This window comes from Hyla sarda, chromosome 3, assembly GCF_029499605.1.
Source record: "Hyla sarda isolate aHylSar1 chromosome 3, aHylSar1.hap1, whole genome shotgun sequence".
Taxonomy (NCBI): Eukaryota; Metazoa; Chordata; class Amphibia; order Anura; family Hylidae; genus Hyla; species Hyla sarda.
This window is the reverse complement of record NC_079191.1, coordinates 131,928,278-131,949,333: the sequence shown is the minus strand read 5'-3', so window position 1 is coordinate 131,949,333 and position 21,056 is coordinate 131,928,278. Positions and strand designations below refer to the sequence as shown.

Here is a 21,056-nt window from a genome sequence, read left to right as displayed (position 1 = left end):
CCATAGCAAACCTATTCTACTCTGGACAGTTCCTAAATTGGACAGAGGTGTCATCAGAGAGCACTGTGGTCAGACAGAAAGGAAATTTAAAAAGAAAAAGAACTTCCTGTGTAGCATATAGCAGCTGATAAGTACTGGAAGGAGTAAGATTTTTAAATAGATGTAATTAACAAATCTGTTTAACTTTCTGGCACCAAATGATTAACCTCTTAAGGATGTCGGGCGTATGCATACACCCTGCATCCCGAGTCCTTGAGGACGTAGGGCGTATGCATACGCCCGTGGGAATTCCGGTCCCCGCCGCTAGCCAGTTGGGGACCGGACCGTGATGCCTACTGCAATCATTCAGCAGGCATCCCGGCACATCGCCGAGGGGGGTCCTGGGACTCCCCCCCATGTCGGCGATCGCCGAAAATCGCATGTCAATTCAGACATGCGATTTTCTGCTATTCCGAGCTGATCGGGTCTCTGGTGACCCGATCACCTGGAAAATAGGGATGATCGTGGCTGATCATCCTGAGGTATAGGAGCGAGGTCGCAATGCTGCAATCTCCTCCTATCCCCTGCCATTGGTCAGAACTGATTCTGACCAATGGCAGCGCAGGACAGTGGGTTGCCATGGCAACCCCCCGTTCTGCCCACCCCTGGATGTCGGGCAGAACGGGGGGAGAAGATGGAGGCCGGGTACCTGCAAAGAAGATGCGTGGGGACCGCCGATCGCCGCTGGAGACAGCGGAGATCATGGCGCAGGTAGGAAAGCGATGGTGGGGGGGGGGGTAAGGAAGGGGGCAGTAAGCGAAATTTACTCGTGTCCTTCCTAGTGGGTGCCAAACTGCAACTTTGCAACATCTGGAGGGTCACAGTTTGGCGACCACTGTTACAGTGGTGCCCAAACGGTAGCCCTCCAGATGTAGCCAAACTAGGCATGCTGGCAGTTGGCATGCTGGGAGTTGTAGTTCTGTAACATCTGTCCCTTCAGATTTTGCAATTTTCATGAAATTTTTGAAAATTGTCTCTCTACTTTGAAGCCCTCTAATTTTTTCAAAAAGTAAAAACATGTCCATTTTATGATGCCAACATAAAGTGGACATATTTGGGGACATTTATCAAGGGGTTTAGTCAGGTTTTCTTTACTATAATTGTCGCAACTGCGACTACGTGTTTTTGTGCAACAATTTGCGTGAAGAACAAGAAAATTCAAACTTGCTTACGTAGTTAATTTTTCAAAATGGATTTGCTTTAGTCAGGTATTTATTAACTGCGACAGTCACAGTTGCGCAATAAAATGTCGCAACTGCCTTAAAAATTGACTATATTTACTCCAGCTCCAACATGGAGCAGGAAAAGCTACTGCCGCCCGGGCTCCGACATACTTTCTCCCCGCTACCCTCACTTCGCTACAGGGACACTGCAGTGATTTACATCCCCCCCCCCCCCTCTCACCTGCCAGCGCCACACAACTCCCATCTGTCTGCTAACTGTTGCAAGACTACAAGTCCCAGCAAGCCCTTACAGTGAGGAGACGCTGGGAGTTGTAGTCTTGTAGCAGCGGGAGCTGAGCAGTGCGGACGGGAGACAAGGGGGGGATATCAGTGTCCACATCATTATTAAGTGAGGGTAGCGGGGAGGCAGTATGAGGAGCCCGGGCGGCTGCATTGTAATGTAATGTCAGCCCGGGCTCCTTATAACATATACTGGCGCCGCAGACTCCAAAATCCCCTGCTGTCATTTCACATTTCCCGCTGGGTCCTGTGATTGGCCAGGAACAGCAGCCAATCACAGGACCTGACCGGAACAGTGACATGATTAAAGGGGTATAGGAGTCTGTGGGGCCTTCACCTGAACTGTGCCCGGCCTCCGCCCCCACCAGTACCCCTCTACTCCCCCCAGCCTTCACCTGCACTGTGCCCGGCCTCCGCTCCCATCAGTACCCCTCTACTCCCCCCAGCCTTCACCTACACTGTGCCCGGCCTCCGCTCCCACGTCTTCGGTTGCGCCGGCCTGACGTCCCTCAGTCAGTGACGTCACTCGCAGGGCGCCCGGAGAGAAGGAGCGCTTCGCTGGATGGGTGAGTGTATGTGTCTGTCTCTCTCTCTGTCTGTGTGTGACTGTCTGTGTGTGACTCTGTGTGTGTTTGTGTGTGACTGTGTGTGACTGTGTGTGACTGTGTGTGTGTGTGCCTGGGCTCCCTTTGCAGGACTACAACTCCCAGAATGCCCTTACTCTAAGGACATGCTCGGAGTTGTAGTAGTGCAGTGCAGGCGAATGACAAGCTTGTCTCCTGCCCCCAGCTGCAGGACTACAACTCCCAGCATGTCCTTACTCTAAGGGCATGCTGGGAGTTGTAGTCCTGCAGCTGGGGGCAGGGGACAAGCTTTTCACTTGCCCACACATCTCCTGCACCACACAACTACAACTCCCAGCATGTCCTTACTGTAAGGGCATGCTGGGAGTTGTAGTCGTGCGGGGCGGGAGATGTGCGAGCAGGTGATAATAAATGTACTAACCAATTTTTTTTTTCTCATTTCAGATCTGTGTATCCTGTGGACTCCTTCGGATTCGGTGGACTACTTTGACGACCAGCGTTTTTCTTTGTTTGATCTTAATAAAATGGTTAACGAAGGCTTGAGGGGGGAGTGTTTTTTGTAATAAATTTTTTTTTAAACCTGTTGTGTTTTTTCCTTACTTTACTTGACAGGCTTAGTAGTGGAAGCGGTCTTATAGACGGAGTCCATTACTAAGCTGGGCTTAGCGTTAGCCACAAAAACAGCTAGCGCTAATCCCCAATTATTACCAACGCCACAGGGGTGCTGGGAAGAGCTGATACCAACAGGCCCGGAGCATCAAAAATGGCGCTCCTGGGCCTAGGCGGTAACAGGCTGGCGTTATTTAGGCTGGGGAGGGCCAGTAACAATGGTCCTCGCCCACCCTGGTAACGTCAGGCTGTTACTGTTTGGTTGGTATTTGGTCTGACGTTACCAGGATGGGCGAGGACCATTGTTACTGGCCCTCCCCAGCCTAAATAACGCCAGCCTGTTACCGCCTTGGTGCGCCATTTTTGACGCTCCGGGCCTGTTGGTACTGGCTCTTCCCGGCACCCCTGTGGTGTTGGGTACCGGGGTAATAATTGGGGGTTACCGCTAGCTATTTTTGTGGCTAACACTAAGCCCGGCTTAGTAATGGACTTGGTCTGTTTGACAGCTTCCACTATTAAGCCTGTCCAGTAAGTAAAAAAAATTAAATAAAACCACAAAAAAAAATTTATTACAAAAAAACACTCCCCCACTAGCCCTCATTAACCATTTTATTAACATCAAGCAAAGAAAAACACTGGTCGTCGAAGTAGTCCACCGAATCTGAAGGAGTCCACAGGATACACGGATCTGTAGAAGAAGTAACAAAAAAAAATAAAAAATGAATAAGTACATTTAGGGAGAAAAAACTGTGTTAAAAAAAAATGTAATAAACACACACACATATATATATATATATATATCTATATATATACACACACATTTTTTTCAAAGCTGCAAAGTGGTGTTCTGTAGTCATTATTTGGTTTTTGCTTATGTGTCTTAAAAAAATGGTATTTAAAAGTGATTTCTTGGTTTTTGCTCATGTAAGCCAAATTTATCAACCCCCTGTGATAATATGATAAATATGTCATACATAAGCAAAAAAAAATAGCAAGAAAAAAATGACTACAGAACTTGCTTATCAAAGCAACGATGATAAATGTCCCCGATTGTATTTGTGAATCAATATAAAAGTTATTTGGAATATTAATTTTCCTTACAAGCAGAGCAATTTTCTAAATTTTCATGACATTTTGGGGTTTTTCAACAAAAAAGGATGCAAGTAACGCCGAAAATTTACCACCAAAATAAAGTAGAATATGTCAAGAAAAAAACAATCTCAGAATCAGAATATTCGGTAAAAGCGTTTTAGAGTTATTAATGCATAAAGCGACGGTGGTCAAAATTGCGAAAAAGGGCTCAGTCCTTCAGGTGAAAAAGGGCTACGTCCTTAAGGGGTTAAAAAAAAATCCAGCGGGTTACCCCTTTAAGAAAAGTATTATTTTACTGTTCACTATGCTTGAGAAAGGCACTGCAGCCTAAATGTTGCATCTTTGTTGTTATGGTAAAAAATACAGGATCTCTGGCTTTCCTGTGGTTGCACTACCCTTCCTATGATAAGACAACGTTCTACAGAGAACTGAATTCTATCAGGAGTCACACCTTCTCCCTCCTTTACAAATTCATGGCTCTCTATATGCGATGCAGGAGTGCAGTTCAGCAGTCCATAGATCATGCCAGGCAAAAGACAGGAACATACAAAACATGTTTAAAGTTTATTTTACATCTTTATACATAAAACCTTTGAATGTGACCTTTCCTTTTATTCCAGTTAAATAATACAATAGCACATCTAAAAATGGAAGTCAGATAATCAACATTCACAAAATGTTGACAACTGATTGAATTATACAAGATACAGAAGGCTACAATTTTACGATGAGGCAGGTGTGTAGTTGTTGACTTGTTTAGCACCGTCAATAACTTTTGTGTTTGAGAACTACAGTGAAGGAGAAGAAAAGGTAGTTATAGGTAAAATACTGATCAACTGAAAATATTTGCAAATGAAAAAAATAAATACAATTTGTAACTATTATCTGTCTCTTCATCCATAGTCTGTAATGGAATAAGTACTGTACATATATAGATTCTTAATAAAATGCCGGGTATTAAGTGGCACAAGTAAAAAGTTAAAATAAATTAGGAAGCAGAGGCCAAATCACTGGACAAAAAGCTTCAGACATCATCAAAGACTAACACTGATTTTTCTTGTGTATCATCTTGAGCATCAGCATTTTGACAACCACAAAAGCAAAATAAAAGTTTAGCTTGTTCCTAATGTTCAATGGCTTTTTGCTTTATTTTGTTGGCATTTTCTCTGCCATGTGCTTCTGCTGACTTTCAGCATGTCTGTGGAAAAGGAAACAAAGAACAATAGAGTGTGTTAGATTCTTTACACTTAGAATAGCTCTATTATGTTTCCTATGCTACGGAGGAAGATTGCAACATAAAAGGATTTCATTCAGTATTTTTATGTAAAACACTATGGAATTACTACTAGGATAGATAACACCTGTAAATCCTGTACTCCTCTGCCCACACAGGTGTCTGAGATATATATATATATATATATATACACTGCTCAAAAAAATAAAGGGAACACTTGAATAGCACAATGTAATGCCAAGTCAATCCCACTTCTGTGAAATCACACTGTCCACTCAGGAAGCAACACTGATTGACAATCAATTTCACATGCTATTGTGCAAATGGAACAGACAACAGGTGGAACAGGTGGAAAAGACACCCCCAATAAAGGAGTGGTTATGCAGGTGGTGACCACAGACCCCTTCTCAGTTCCTATGCTTCCTGGCTGATGTTTTGGTCACTTTTGAATGCTGGCAGTGCTTTCACTCTAGTGGTAGCATGAGAAGGAGTCTACAACCCACACAAGTGGCTCAGGTAGTGCAGCTCATCCAGGATGGCACATCAATGCGAGCTGTGGCAAGAAGGTTTGCTGTGTCTGTCGGCGTAGTGTCCAGAGCATGGAGGCGCTACCAGGAGACAGGCCAGTACATCAGGAGACGTGGAGGAGGTCGTAGGAGGGCAACAATTTTTAATCCGAGTTGCCCAGGCTTCTGAGAATAAGAGGCATAATCTCTGATCTTCTCTCTGTGGAACCTACTGTTAGGTTTTATATAAATTAATTGCAGTGGCTATTATATGGCTGGAGCATAATAAAACAGTGATGTGAGGGAAACCGGCCAAGAACAGTGCTAAGCAGTCTGGAACAAAACCTTCAACATTCTCCTTCACTGACTCAATGTAACCAATAGTTTATTATTTCAGTAAGTGCAAAGCTGTCTATATTCTGCACTGAGGAACTACACTCTCTAAGGGTGCGTTCACACTCCACAGTTCCCGCGGAATTCCGCACGGTGAACTTTTACATCAGTGTGAATGAATTTCCCCGAGAGCCGTTCACACTGAGCAATTTCAGAGAACGAACATGTTCATTCTTTGTGTGGAATTCCACGAGCACTGCATAGCCGTCAATGGTGATGGTGCAGTGCCACGGGGGTCCTTCTGCCAATGGCGGCTGCCAGGCTGAATTGCCGCTCGCTGAATTCTGCAGGCGGAGATTGAGCATGCATTCCACAGTGTGAACCCACCCTAAAAAGACAGTATGAGACTAGAACCAAATGTTAGGCTTACCTTGTCAAGTCTTCAATATCTACAAGCATTGCATCTTGTTCCATGTGCAATTCATCACGGATAAGGAGAAGCTGAACTAGCTCTTCATTCAAGCCTGGAGAAACAGCACTCATAATTCATACATTGAGTGTAAACAGATCAATACTAATTTGTTAGGACATTATTCAGTGGCTTAACACTTTCAAAAGCCTAAACCATGAAAAGTGCCTTTACACAAATCTGGATGACATTATAACTGTTTAACCTCTGAGAGACCGAGGGATCAGGTTTGACCTTCAGGGCCACACAAAATGGTTAAATTCTTCATGTATAACTAGAGAGGAACACTTTATCAATAACTGAAAAGGGCTAATAACCATTGAGTGATGGGGAACACTCTACTAATATCTGAAAAGGGAGCAACTCACCAATAACTGAGGAGGGCATCTTACTAATGAATGGGAAAGGGCACCTCACCAATAACTGGGACGACACCTCACCTATAAATGGAGGATGCCACCTCATCCATAACTGGAGTGGGCACCTTACCAATAACTGGAGGGGGCATCTTACCAATGACTGGAGGGGGCACCTTAAAAAAAACTTTAGGGGGGGGAAATTTCACAAATAAATGAAAAAAGGGGGCACTTTATTAATAACTGGAGGTGGCTAGTAACCAATGACTGAAAGTGGGCACCTAATCAATAAAGGCACCTTACTTATGAATGAAGAAGAGCATCTTAGCAATAATTGGATGGGCACCCCACTTATAACTGCAAGGGACACCGTACTAATGACTGGATGAGGTAACCTCCCTTATAACTGGAGGGGCACCTCATCGATAACAGGAAGAGGCACCTCCCCAATACCTAGAGGGGGCACCTCACCAATACCTAGAGGGGGAACCTCACCAATAACTAGAGGGAGGCGCCTCGCCAATAACTAGAGGGGGCACCTCACCAATCACTAGAGGGAGAGCACCTCACCAATAACTAAAGGTGGTACCTCACCAATAACTAGAGGGGGGCACCTCACCAATAGCTAGAGGGGGGCACCTCACCAATAGCTAGAGGGGGGCACCTCACCAATAATTGGAGGGGGCACCTCACCAATAACTAGAGGGACCCACCTCACCAATAACTAGAGGGACCCACCTCACCAATAACTAGAGGAAACACCTCACCAAAAACTAAAGGGGGCACCTCACCAATAACTAGAGGAAACACCTCACCAATAGCTAGAGGGGGGCACCTCACCAATAACTAGAGGGGAGCACCTCACCAATAACTAGAGGGGAGCACCTCACCAATAACTAGAGGGGAGCACCTCACCAATAACTAGAGGGGGCACCTCACCAATGACTAGAGGGGGGCACTCAACAATAACTAGAGGGGGCACCTCAACAATAATAGAGGGGGCACCTCACCAATAACTAGAGGAAACACCTCACCAATAACTAGAGGGGCACCTCACCAATAGCTAGAGGGGGGCAACTCACCAATAGCTAGAGGGGGGCACCTCACCAATAGCTAGAGGGGGCACCTCACCAATAATTAGAGGTGGCACCTCACAAATAACTAGAGGGACCCACCTCACCAATAACTAGAGGGGGCACCTCACCATAGCTAGAGGAAACACCTCACCAATTACTAGAGGGACCCACCTCAGCAATAACTAGAGGGACCCACCTCAGCAATAACTGGAGGAAACACCTCACCAATAACTAGAGGGGCACATCACCAATAGCTAGAGGGGGGCAACTCACCAATAGCTAGAGGGGGGCACCTCACCAATAGCTAGAGGGGGCACCTCACCAATAATTAGAGGTGGCACCTCACAAATAACTAGAGGGACCCACCTCACCAATAACTAGAGGGGGCACCTCACCATAGCTAGAGGAAACACCTCACCAATAACTAGAGGGACCCACCTCAGCAATAACTAGAGGGACCCACCTCAGCAATAACTGGAGGAAACACCTCACCAATAACTAAAGGGGGGACCTCACCAATAACTAGAGGAAACACCTCACCAATAGCTAGAGGGGGGCACCTCACCAATGACTAGAGGGGGGCACTCAACAATAACTAGAGGGGGCACCTCAACAATAATAGAGGGGGCACCTCACCAATAACTAGAGGGGCACCTCACCAATAGCTAGAGGGGGGGCAACTCACCAATAGCTAGAGGGGGGGCAACTCACCAATAGCTAGAGGGGGGGCAACTCACCAATAGCTAGAGGGGAGCACCTCACCAATAACTAGAGGAAACACCTCACCAATAGCTAGAGGGGAGCACCTCACCAATAACTAGAGGGGAGCACCTCACCAATGACTAGAGGAAACACCTCACCAATAGCTAGTGGGGAGCACCACACCAATAACTAGAGGAAACACCACCAATAACTAGAGGGGAGCACCTCACCAATAACTAGAGGAAACACCACCAATAACTAGAGGGGAACACCTCACCAATAGCTAGAGGAAACACCTCACCAATAACTAGAGGGGAGCACCTCACCAATAACTAGAGGAAACACCTCACCAATAACTAGAGGGGAACACCTTACCAATAGCTAGAGGAAACACCTCACCAATAACTAGAGGAAACACCTCACCAATAGCTAGAGGGGGGCACCTCACCAATAACTAGAGGGGAGCACCTCACCAATAACTAGAGGGGAGCACCTCACCAATGACTAGAGGGGGGCACTCAACAATAACTAGAGGGGGCACCTCAACAATAATAGAGGGGGCACCTCACCAATAACTAGAGGGGCACCTCACCAATAGCTAGAGGGGGGGCAACTCACCAATAGCTAGAGGGGGGGCAACTCACCAATAGCTAGAGGGGGGGCAACTCACCAATAGCTAGAGGGGAGCACCTCACCAATAACTAGAGGAAACACCTCACCAATAGCTAGAGGGGAGCACCTCACCAATAACTAGAGGGGAGCACCTCACCAATGACTAGAGGAAACACCTCACCAATAGCTAGTGGGGAGCACCACACCAATAACTAGAGGAAACACCACCAATAACTAGAGGGGAGCACCTCACCAATAACTAGAGGAAATACCACCAATAACTAGAGGGGAACACCTCACCAATAGCTAGAGGAAACACCTCACCAATAACTAGAGGGGAGCACCTCACCAATAACTAGAGGAAACACCTCACCAATAACTAGAGGGGAACACCTTACCAATAGCTAGAGGAAACACCTCACCAATAACTAGAGGGAAGCACCTCACCAATAACTAGAGGGACCCCCTCACCAATAACTAGAGGGGAGCACCTCACCAATAACTAGAGGAAACACCTCACCAATAACTAGAGGGGAACACCTTACCAATAGCTAGAGGAAACACCTCACCAATAACTAGAGGGGAGCACCTCACCAATATCTAGAGGGACCCCCTCACCAATAACTAGAGGGGGCACCTCACCAATAACTAGAGGGGGGCACCTCACCAATAACTAGAGGGAAGCACCTCACCAATAACTAGAGGGACCCCCTCACCAATAACTAGAGGGGGCACCTCACCAATAACTAGAGGGGGGCACCTCACCAATAACTAGAGGGGGCACCTCACCAATAACTAGAGGGACCCCTTCACCAATAACTAGAGGGGAGCACCTCACCAATAACTAGAGGAAACACCTCACCAATAACTAGAGGGGAGCACCTCACCAATAACTAGAGGAAACACCACCAATAACTAGAGGGGAACACCTCACCAATAGATAGAGGAAACACCTCACCAATAACTAGAGGAAACACCTCACCAATAACTAGAGGGGAACACCTTACCAATAGCTAGAGGAAACACCTCACCAATAACTAGAGGGGAGCACCTCACCAATATCTAGAGGGACCCCCTCACCAATAACTAGAGGGGGCACCTCACCAATAACTAGAGGGGGGCACCTCACCAATAACTAGAGGGGGCACCTCACCAATAACTAGAGCAAATACCTCACCAATAACTAGAGGGGCACCTCACTAATAACTAAAGGGGGCACCTCACCAATAACTAGAGGGGGGCACTTCACCAATAACTAAAGGGGGCACCTCACCAATAACTAAAGGGGGCACCTCACCAATAACTAAAGGGGGGCACCTCACCAATAACTAGTGGGGGCACCTCACCAATAACTAGTGGGGGCACCTCACCAATAACTAGAGCGGGCACCTCACCAATAACTAAAGGGGGCACCTCACCAATAACTAGTGGGGGCACCTCACCAATAACTAGAGGGGGGCACCTCACCAATAAATAGAGGGGGCACCTTACCAATAACTAGAAGGGGGCACCTCACCAATAACTAGAAGGGGGCACCTCACCGATTATTAGAGGGAGGCCCCTCACCAGTGGCTTCCCTGCCTCACAATTTGGGAAGAACTGGAGTACAATTCTGAAACAAAAGCTTAATAACTTACTTTCAATCTGAGAGTGAAGATCATTCACAATGACCTGTAACTGACCAATGGTCATATCCCTCAGGTCAGTAGGCTTCAGGCTTCTCTTCATCAAGCATTCACTAATGTGCGGCATGTGTGGTAACTACAAGGGACAAGGAGAAGTCATAGTATTAAAGAATTTGTCCAGTAGGTGGCAGCAGATGCACAGCACTTATCTACTGCAGTGGTCTTCAACCTGCGGACCTCCAGATGTTGCAAAACTACAACTCCCAGCATGCCCGGAGTCCGGGCATGCTGGGAGCTGTAATTTTGCAACATCTGGAGGTCCGCAGGTTGAAGACCACTGATTTACTGCATGTTCATATAGAGTAACAGTATGACAGACAGATCATTCTAAGTATCTACACTAAAAATATAGTAACTATGCTTAATGTGATAATATAAAAAATGTTCTATACTCACTTCTTAGTGTCAGCTTTGTTTACCTGAACATAGCAATAATGCACCCATATAACCATGTCATTGCTGCAGCCGATCATTGGCTTCAGTAGTCTTTTGCCATCTATCACGGAGGTCAATAATTGGCTGCAGTGTACCGGGCATGTCATCGCTGCAGGGAAGTAAGCATAGCTGGCGGGTTGGATCAGAACAGTGGTGCTGGGTGCAGCAACAATCTAACAGGCGAGTGTAGCATTTTATAAAAACCAAAATAAGTGCCTTTAAAAATGTATTATATAATTCATAATCCCCTTTTAAAGTTCAAATACAAAAGTTACAGACAGGGCGCAATTCTCCACAAAGTACATATTAAAAACTTTTATGGACAGGTCTCCTCTTGTCTGTCAGAGGTGAATCATAATCTGCTGTTTATCAATATATCAAAGCATATACACAATGGCCCTGATTTACTAAGAGTGTCGGGTTATTTTCAGAGTTTTTTCCCCCCGACTATTTTTTATCAATGTTTCGCACATTCTGTCGCATGATATAAAATTCTGTTGCATGGAGAAAAAAAAGTGTTGTACAGGAAAAATAAAGCATAAAGCAAATAAATAGAGCAAAGTAACTCTGCACCAGGACGTAACTTTACATTCATGGGCGTTAAAGGGTTAACAAACAAAAAGTGAAAAAAAAAAAAAAAAGGAAATGAAAGCCAAGATAAAAAAAAAAAATTAAAGAGAAATTCCAAAAAAACTGAAAAATTTTATATAAAAAGCTACTAAGGGGTCATAGTAACAGTATTTTCAAAACCCCACACTTTTTAACAGATTCTCCACACCTCAAGGCATTTGGGTTTTCAAGCTCAGTAATCAGGGCTAAGGTGTATATATGACTTAAAAAAAACTACAAAAGATATGTATGGCCTATATGCAGGTTATCAGGATTTTGGGAACAAATTTAGATCTTCATATGTTTCCACCAAATAAACACCAGATGGCATTGTTTTCCTACAAATTTAAGTATTCCTATAGTATCTGTCAGTTCCAATCTGCTTCGAAAATTCCTACGTGATAATGTGACATCCAGTGTACTCCCCTGCAGTGACTTAGCTAAAATGTACACTGCTCAAAAAAATAAAGGGAACACTAAGATAACACATCCTAGATGTGAATGAATGAACTAATCGTATGAAATACTTTCATCTTTACATAGTTGAATGCGCTGACAACAAAATCACACAAATTATCAATGGAAATCAAATTTATCAACCCATGGAGGTCTGGATATGGAATCACTCAAAATCTAAGTGGAAAACCACACTACAGGCTGATCCAACTTTGATGTAATGTCCTTAAAACAAGTCAAAATGAGGCTCATTAGTGTGTGGCCTCCACGTGCCCGTATGACCTCCCTACAACGCCTGGGCTTGCTCCTGATGAGGTGGCGGATGGTCTCCTGAGGGATGTCCTCCCAGACCTGGACTAAAGCATTCGCCAACTCCTGGACAATCTGTGGTGCAACGTGGCATTGGTGGATGGAGCGAGACAGCATGTCCCAGATGTGCTCAAACGGATTCAGGTCTGGGGAACAGACGGGCCAGTCCATAGCATCAATGCCTTCCTCTTGCAGGAACTGCTGACACAGTCCAGACACATGAGGTCTAGCATTGTCTTGCATTAGGAGGAACCCAGGGCCAACCACACCAGCATATGGTGTCACAAGGCGTCTGAGGATATCATCTCGGTACCTAATGGCAGTCAGGCTAACTCTGGTAAGCACATGGAGGGCTGTGTGGCCCCCAAAGAAAGGCCACCCCACACCATTACTGACCCACCGCCAAACCGGTCATGCTGGAGGATGTTGCAGGCACCATAACGTTCTCCACAGCGTCTCCAGACTCTGTCACATCTGTCACATGTGATCAGTGTGAACCTGCTTTCATCTGTGAAGAGCCCAGGGCGCCAGTAGCGAATTTGCCAATCTTGGTGTTCTCTGGCAAATGTCAACACTTAAACAACACAATGTAACTCCAAGTCAATCACGCTTCTGTGAAATCACACTGTCCACTCAGGAAGCAACACTGATTGACTATCAATTTCACATGCTGTTGTGTAAATGGAACAGACAACAGGTGGAAATTATAGGCAATTAGCAAGACACCCCCAATAAAGAAGTGGTTCTGCAGGTGGTGACCACAGACCACTTCTCCGTTCCTATGCTTCCTGGCTGATGTTTTTGCCCCTTTTGAATGCTGGCGGTGCTTTCACTCTAGTGGTAGCATGAGACAGAGTCTACTACCCTCACAAGTGGCAACCTAACAGCAGGACTGCTACCTCCGCCTTTGTGCAAGGAAGAACACTGCCAGAGCCCTGCAAAATGACCTCCAGCTGTATGCACAACCCCCACCTGTGGACGTTGGGCCCTCATACAACCCTCATGGAGTCTGTTTATGACCATTTGAGTGGACACATACACATTTGCGGCCTGCTGGAGGTCATTTTGCAGGGCTCTGGCAGTGATCCTCCTGCTCCTCCTTGCACAAAGGCAGAGGTAGCGGTCCTGCTGTTGGGTTGTAGACTCTGTCTCATGCAACCACTAGAGTGAAAGCACTGCCTGCATTCAAAAGTGGCCAAAACATCAGCCAGGAAGCATAGGAACTGAGAAGTGGTCTGTGGTCACTACCTGCAGAACCATTCCTTTATTGGGGGTGTCTTGCTAATTGACAATAATTTCCACCTGTTGTCTGCTCCATTTGCACAACAGCATGTGAAATTGATTGTCAATCAGTGTTGCTTCCTGAGTGGACAGTGTGATTTCACAGAAGTGTGATTGACTTGGAGTTACATTGTGTTGTTTAAGTGTTCTCTGTGCAAGCGCATGTTTTCCAAGCTAATTTTAGCAATGCTTTAAAATTTCCAAGCTCACTTTAGTATATTCCTAGTAATGAAAAATGGTGCAAAGAAGAAATGGAGCACACTTATAAGTGTCCTTAGTGCTGTAACAGTTCCCAGCAGGTTTTGATGGGTCCCCTGCTGACAGATTGCCTTTACATCACAGAGATCAGCTTCTCTCCCTCTATATATTTTGCCTCGCATAGGACAACATAAATCACCTGACAGGTTCACTTTATACTTATGTTACAGTTTCCATTTTCTGGATTTCTGTTAATAAAGCTACCTATAAAGAGTACCTATTTGTCTAGTTCTCTCAGCAAGGCAAAGTGGTCTGATATTTGAAATGAACACATTAGAAATAATTCTTTGTACAGTATTTCTCTTACAAGATCTGCAACAGGAGACTTTTTCCGATTCTGCTTTTCCACCTCCACCTGCATCTTGGCCATGGGTTTCACCATAGCCAATGCCATCTTGGCTTCAGCTTGCAGTTTCTTCTGTCGGGAGATAAAATCCATGTCCTCAAAGGATTCAGACTCCTCCTCAGTGGTGTCTCTGTCTGAGTAAGAAGAACTCTGCTTGCTCTACCCAATAAAGAGAGAGAGACCTTTATCATTAACTCTGCATTTCTGAAGTGAATAATAGCTCAGTACAAGTGAATTGAGGCATCCTAAGGTACTTAACTATAACTTCTACTATCTCAGCAGTGCATGTACAGTGTATGAGCTCTCCCCCCTGTTCCTCATATTCACCCCCTCCCCTGAGCCTGATTATTGCCCATCAGTCTCATATTCACACCTCTTGAGCCTGATTCATGCCCCTTTCCCCTCATATTTACACAAGACAGATGTATGCCCCCTAAGCCTTGCATTCACCCCCCCCCAAGTAGGATTCATGCCCCTCAATCTCAAATTGACTGCTCCTCGAGCCTGATTTCTACCCCGAGCCTAATTAATGCTCCTCAACCTAATATACCCACCCTCTGAGCCTAATTAATGCTCCTCAACCTAATATACCCACCCCCTGAGCCTAATATACCCACCTCCTGAGCCTAATATACCCACCCCCTGAGCCTAATATACCCACCCCCTGAGCCTAATATACCCACCCCCTGAGCCTAATATACCCACCCCCTGAGCCTAATTAATGCTCCTCAGCCTAATATACCCACCCCCTCAGCCTAATATACCCACCCCCTGAGCCTAATATACCCACCCCCTGAGCCTAATTAATGCTCCTCAGCCTAATATACCCACCCCCTGAGCCTAATATACCCACCCCCTGAGCCTAATATACCCACCCCCTGAGCCTAATTAATGCTCCTCAGCCTAATATACCCACCCCCTGAGCCTAATATACCCACCCCCTGAGCCTAATATACCCACCCCCTGAGCCTAATTAATGCTCCTCAGCCTAATATACCCACCCCCTGAGCCTAATATACCCACACCCTGAGCCTAATTAATGCTCCCCAGCCTAATATACCCACCCCCTGAGCCTAATTCCTATCACCTGAGCCAGTTTTCTGCTGCCTGAGCCTGATTCATGTCCTCTCAGCCTCAAATTCACCCCCCAGTCTAATTCATGTCCTCTCAGCCTCAAATTCACCCCCCAGTCTAATTCATGTCCTCTCCGCCTCATATTCATCCCCCAGTATTATTCATATCGTCTCCGCCTCATATTCACCCCCAGTCTTATTCATATCCTCTCCGCCTCATATTCACTCCCCCGTCTTATTCATATCGTCTCCGCCTCATATTCACCCCCCCAGTCTTATTCATATCCTCTCCGCCTCATATTCACCCCCAGTCTTATTCATATCCTCTCCGCCTCATATTCACTCCCCCGTCTTATTCATATCGTCTCCGCCTCATATTCACCCCCCCAGTCTTATTCATATCCTCTCCGCCTCATATTCACTCCCCCGTCTTATTCATATCGTCTCCGCCTCATATTCACCCCCCCAGTCTTATTCATATCCTCTCCGCCTCATATTCACCCCCAGTCTTATTCATATCCTCTCCGCCTCATATTCACTCCCCCGTCTTATTCATATCGTCTCCGCCTCATATTCACCCCCCCAGTCTTATTCATATCCTCTCCGCCTCATATTCACTCCCCCAGTATTATTCATATCGTCTCCGCCTCATATTCACCCCCCCAGTCTTATTCATATCCTCTCCGCCTCATATTCACCCCCCCAGTCTTATTCCTGTCCTCACCGCCTCATATTCACCCCCCCAGTCTTATTCATGCCCTTTCAGTCTCATATTCACCCCCCCGTGTCTTATTCGTGCCCTCTCAGCCTCATATTCACCCCCCAGTCTTATTCATGCCCCTTAGCCTTGATTATAATAATTATGCAATTAGGACATCAAAGGCTACAAACTATATAGGACTCATTTCTTTACTACTAGTAGTTATTATGGTTTGCAAAAAAAAGAGGGTAGGGGGGACAGTTTACTGCAGATTTGCATATTTGAAAAGCTGTGAATCTGGCTTCATTCTGTCATAGATGCCACAAGAGAAATTCCAAAGGAATCAGGTAACTAATCTACGAGCATCCACGACTGAACATCCAATAGAGTAGAATTACTAGTCACAGAAGGAAAGTAGTGACAGAAAGTTATTTATTTTAAAGTCTTACAGTATCTATCAGGTGCTGTATGTCTTAGAGGAAGTTGTGTAGTCTTTCCAGTTATACAAGGTGCCCTCTGCTGCCACCTCTGTTCATGTCAGGGACTGACCATAACAAGAGAAAATCCCCATTACAAACCTCTCCTGCTCTGGATAGTTGCTGACACAAGACAGAGATGGTAGCAGAGAGCACCATGTGTGACTGGCAAGAACTACACAACTTCAGCCAGGGAATACAGCAGTTGATAAGTACTGGAAGGTTTAAGTTTTAGAAAAAAAAAATAAAAAGTTTCCTCCAGAATACCCTTTTAAACTGCAGCTCTAGGCTATTAAAGCAGAACTCCATGTAAAGCCAAGCTCTCAGTAAATATGCCCACCATTGGGGATAATGGGGTGTCCAGGCTGGTTTCCGTTTTGCTGTCATCAGCATCACTGTCCTTGTCGCTCCCGCTGTCATTTACAAAACAGATCTGTAAATTCATCCCACTTTGGAGCCTGGAGAAGTAAAGATAGGAAATATTAATTTTAATGATTGACATTCCTCTTCTCGGCATCCCTGACAGCTATACAATACAATACAAAAACAACCTGAAAGGAAAATGTAGTTTTATTTTGAGTTATTTACACAACACCAACATAATCCACAATGATGTACAGAGAGGGTATTCACTTACATTACATACTCATGTTATACACGTTAAATTCAAACATAATATTTAGTGCACTGAACATATGTAGTGCATTATAATTCATTAGTTAGTTACCATGAAAGCAAATCTGTGTATAATAGACCGCATAGTGGTGTTAACATCCAGGATTTACTGACCACTTGGTGGCACTGTTAGCCTACCAGTCATATTCATAGAACCATCTAAAACATACACAATTTTATTCTTCGTTAACATACACAATTTTATTCTTTGGTAACATACACAAAGACTGGAAAAAAAAAGACATTCATTTAGATAATATGATCCGGCAATGCTTATCTAGAAAAAGATGAAAACATCTAGGAAAAATGTATTTCTGACTCCTTGCATTAACGTTTCACCTCCAGAATCTATACTATACCCCATAATATTATTACTCTCCAGAATCTATACTATACCCCATAATATTATTACTCTCCAGAATCTATACTATACCCCATAATATTATTACTCTCCAGAATCTATACTATACCCCATAATATTATTACTCTCCAGAATCTATACTATACCCCATAATATTATTACTCTCCAGAATCTATACAATACCTCATAATATTATTACTCTCCAGAATCTATACTATACCCCATAATATTATTACTCTCCAGAATCTATACTATACCCTAAAATAGTATCACTCTCCAGAATCTAGTGACTATACCCTATAATATTATTACTCTCCAGAATCTAGTGACTATAACCTATATTATTACTCTACAGAATCTAGTGACTATAACCTATAATGTTATTACTCTCCAGAATCTAGTGACTATAACCTATAATATTATTACTCTCCAGAATCTAGTGACTATAACCTATAATGTTATTACTCTCCAGAATCTAGTGACTATAACCTATATTATTACTCTCCAGAATCTAGTGACTATAACCTATAATGTTATTACTCTCCAGAATCTAGTGACTATAACCTATAATGTTATTACTCTCCAGAATCTAGTGACTATAACCTATAATATTATTACTCTCCAGAATCTAGTGACTATAACCTATAATGTTATTACTCTCCAGAATCTAGTGACTATAACCTATATTATTACTCTCCAGAATCTAGTGACTATAACCTATAATGTTATTACTCTCCAGAATCTAGTGACTATAACCTATAATATTATTACTCTCCAGAATCTAGTGACTATAACCTATAATGTTATTACTCTCCAGAATCTAGTGACTATAACCTATATTATTACTCTCCAGAATCTAGTGACTATAACCTATAATGTTATTACTCTCCAGAATCTAGTGACTATAACCTATATTATTATTACTCTCCAGAATCTAGTGACTATAACCTATAATATTATTACTCTCCAGAATATAGTGACTATAACCTATAATGTTATTACTCTCCAGAATCTAGTGACTATAACCTATAATATTATTACTCTCCAGAATATAGTGACTATAACCTATAATATTATTACTCTCCAGAATCTAGTGACTATAACCTATAATATTATTACTCTCCAGAATCTAGTGACTATAACCTATAATATTATTACTCTCCAGAATCTAGTGACTATAACCTATAATATTATTACTCTCCAGAATCTAGTGACTATAACCTATAATATTATTACTCTCCAAAATCTAGTGACTATAACCTATAATATTATTACTCTCCAGAATCTAGTGTCTATAACCTATAATATTATTACTCTCCAGAATCTAGTGACTATAACCTATAATATTACTCTCCAGAATCTAGTGACTATAACCTATATTATTATTACTCTCCAGAATCTAGTGACTATAACCTATAATGTTATTACTCTCCAGAATCTAGTGAATATAACCTATAATGTTATTACTCTCCAGAATCTAGTGAATATAAGGCTACGTTTACACAGCCGTTGGTTCCCATCCCGATATTTAGTCGTTTAAGTAAAATAACGGAACATAAAAAAAGGGTTACAAACGAGTGCAAACGGGTACATTAAAGAGAAACCCATTTCTAACCCGTTTTCCATAGACTTCAATGTTAAATTTAAAAGACCCGTTTTTAACCAGTTATGTTTTACTCTCCAGAATCTAGTGACTATAACTTATAATGTTATTAGTCTCCAGAATCTAGTGACTATAACCTATAATATTATTACTCTCCAGAATCTAGTGACTATAACCTATAATATTATTACTCTCCAGAATCTAGTGACTATAACCTATAATATTATTACTCTACAGAATCTAGTTACTATAACCTATAATATTATTACTCTCCAGAATCTAATGACTATAACCTATAATATTATTACTCTCCAGAATCTAGTGACTATGACCTGTAATATTATTACTCTCCAGAATCTAGTGACTAAACTTATAATGTTATTACTCTCCAGAATCTAGTGACTATAACCTATAATATTATTACTCTCCAGAATCTAGTGCCTATAACCTATGTTATTACTCTCCAGAATCTAGTGACTATAACCTATAATATTATTCCTCTCCAGAATCTAGTGACTATAACCTATAATGTTATTACTCTCCAAAATCTAGTGACTATAACATATAATATTATTACTCTCCAGAATCTAGTGACTATAACCTATAATGTTATTACTGTCCAGAATCTAGTGACTATAACCTATAATGTTATTACTCTCCAGAATCTAGTGACTATAACCTATATTATTATTACTGTCCAGAATCTAGTGACTATAACCTATAATATTATTACTCTCCAGAATCTAGTGACTATAACCTATAATGTTATTACTCTCCAGAATCTAGTGACTATAACCTATAATGTTATTACTCTCCAGAATCTAGTGACTATAACCTATAATATTATTACTCTACAGAATCTAGTTACTATAACCTATAATATTATTACTCTCCAGAATCTAGTGACTATAACCTATAGTATTATTACTCTCCAGAATCTAGTGACTATGACCTGTAATATTATTACTCTCCAGAATCTAGTGACTAAACTTATAATGTTATTACTCTCCAGAATCTAGTGACTATAACCTATGTTATTACTCTCCAGAATCTAGTGACTATAACTTATAATATTATTCCTCTCCAGAATCTAGTGACTATAACCTATAATGTTATCACTCTCCAAAATCTAGTGACTATAACCTATAATATTATTACTCTCCAGAATCTAGTGACTATAACCTATAATGTTATTACTGTCCAGAATCTAGTGACTATAACCTATAATGTTATTACTCTCCAGAATCTAGTGACTATAACCTATATTATTATTACTGTCCAGAATCTAGTGACTATAACCTATAATATTATTACTCTCCAGAATCTAGTGACTATAACCTATAATGTTATTACTCTCCAGAATCTAGTGACTATAACCTATAATGTTATTACTCTCCAGAATCTAGTGACTATAACCTATAATGTTATTACTCTCCAGAATCTAGTGATTATAACCTATAATATTATTACTCTCCAGAATCTAGTGACTATAACCTATAATGTTATTACTCTCCAGAATCTAGTGACTATAACCTATAATATTATTACTCTCCAGAATCTAGTGACTATAACCTATATTATTATTACTCTCCAGAATCTAGTGACTATAACCTATAATATTATTACTCTCCAAAATCTAGTGACTATAACCTATAATATTATTACTCTCCAGAATCTAGTGCCTATAACCTATGTTATTACTCTCCAGAATCTA

General features: G+C 42.8%; 1 protein-coding gene across 6 annotated transcripts in view; it reads right to left on the bottom strand.

Moving 5' to 3' along the window:
* Positions 1-4,338: 4,338 nt before the first annotated feature.
* The window catches only part of SCHIP1 (schwannomin interacting protein 1), a 526,606-nt gene continuing 509,888 nt past the window's right edge, over positions 4,339-21,056 (bottom strand). For all 6 annotated transcript variants that reach the window (XM_056565051.1, XM_056565053.1, XM_056565056.1 and 3 more), the window contains 5 exons: positions 17,044-17,161; positions 14,416-14,613; positions 10,713-10,836; positions 6,291-6,384; positions 4,339-4,985 (listed from right to left, as the gene is read on the bottom strand). In XM_056565051.1, the coding sequence (XP_056421026.1) occupies positions 4,934-4,985; positions 6,291-6,384; positions 10,713-10,836; positions 14,416-14,613; positions 17,044-17,161 (586 nt within the window). In that variant the 3' untranslated portion in view covers positions 4,339-4,933. The remainder of the gene's footprint in view (positions 4,986-6,290; positions 6,385-10,712; positions 10,837-14,415; positions 14,614-17,043; positions 17,162-21,056) is intronic.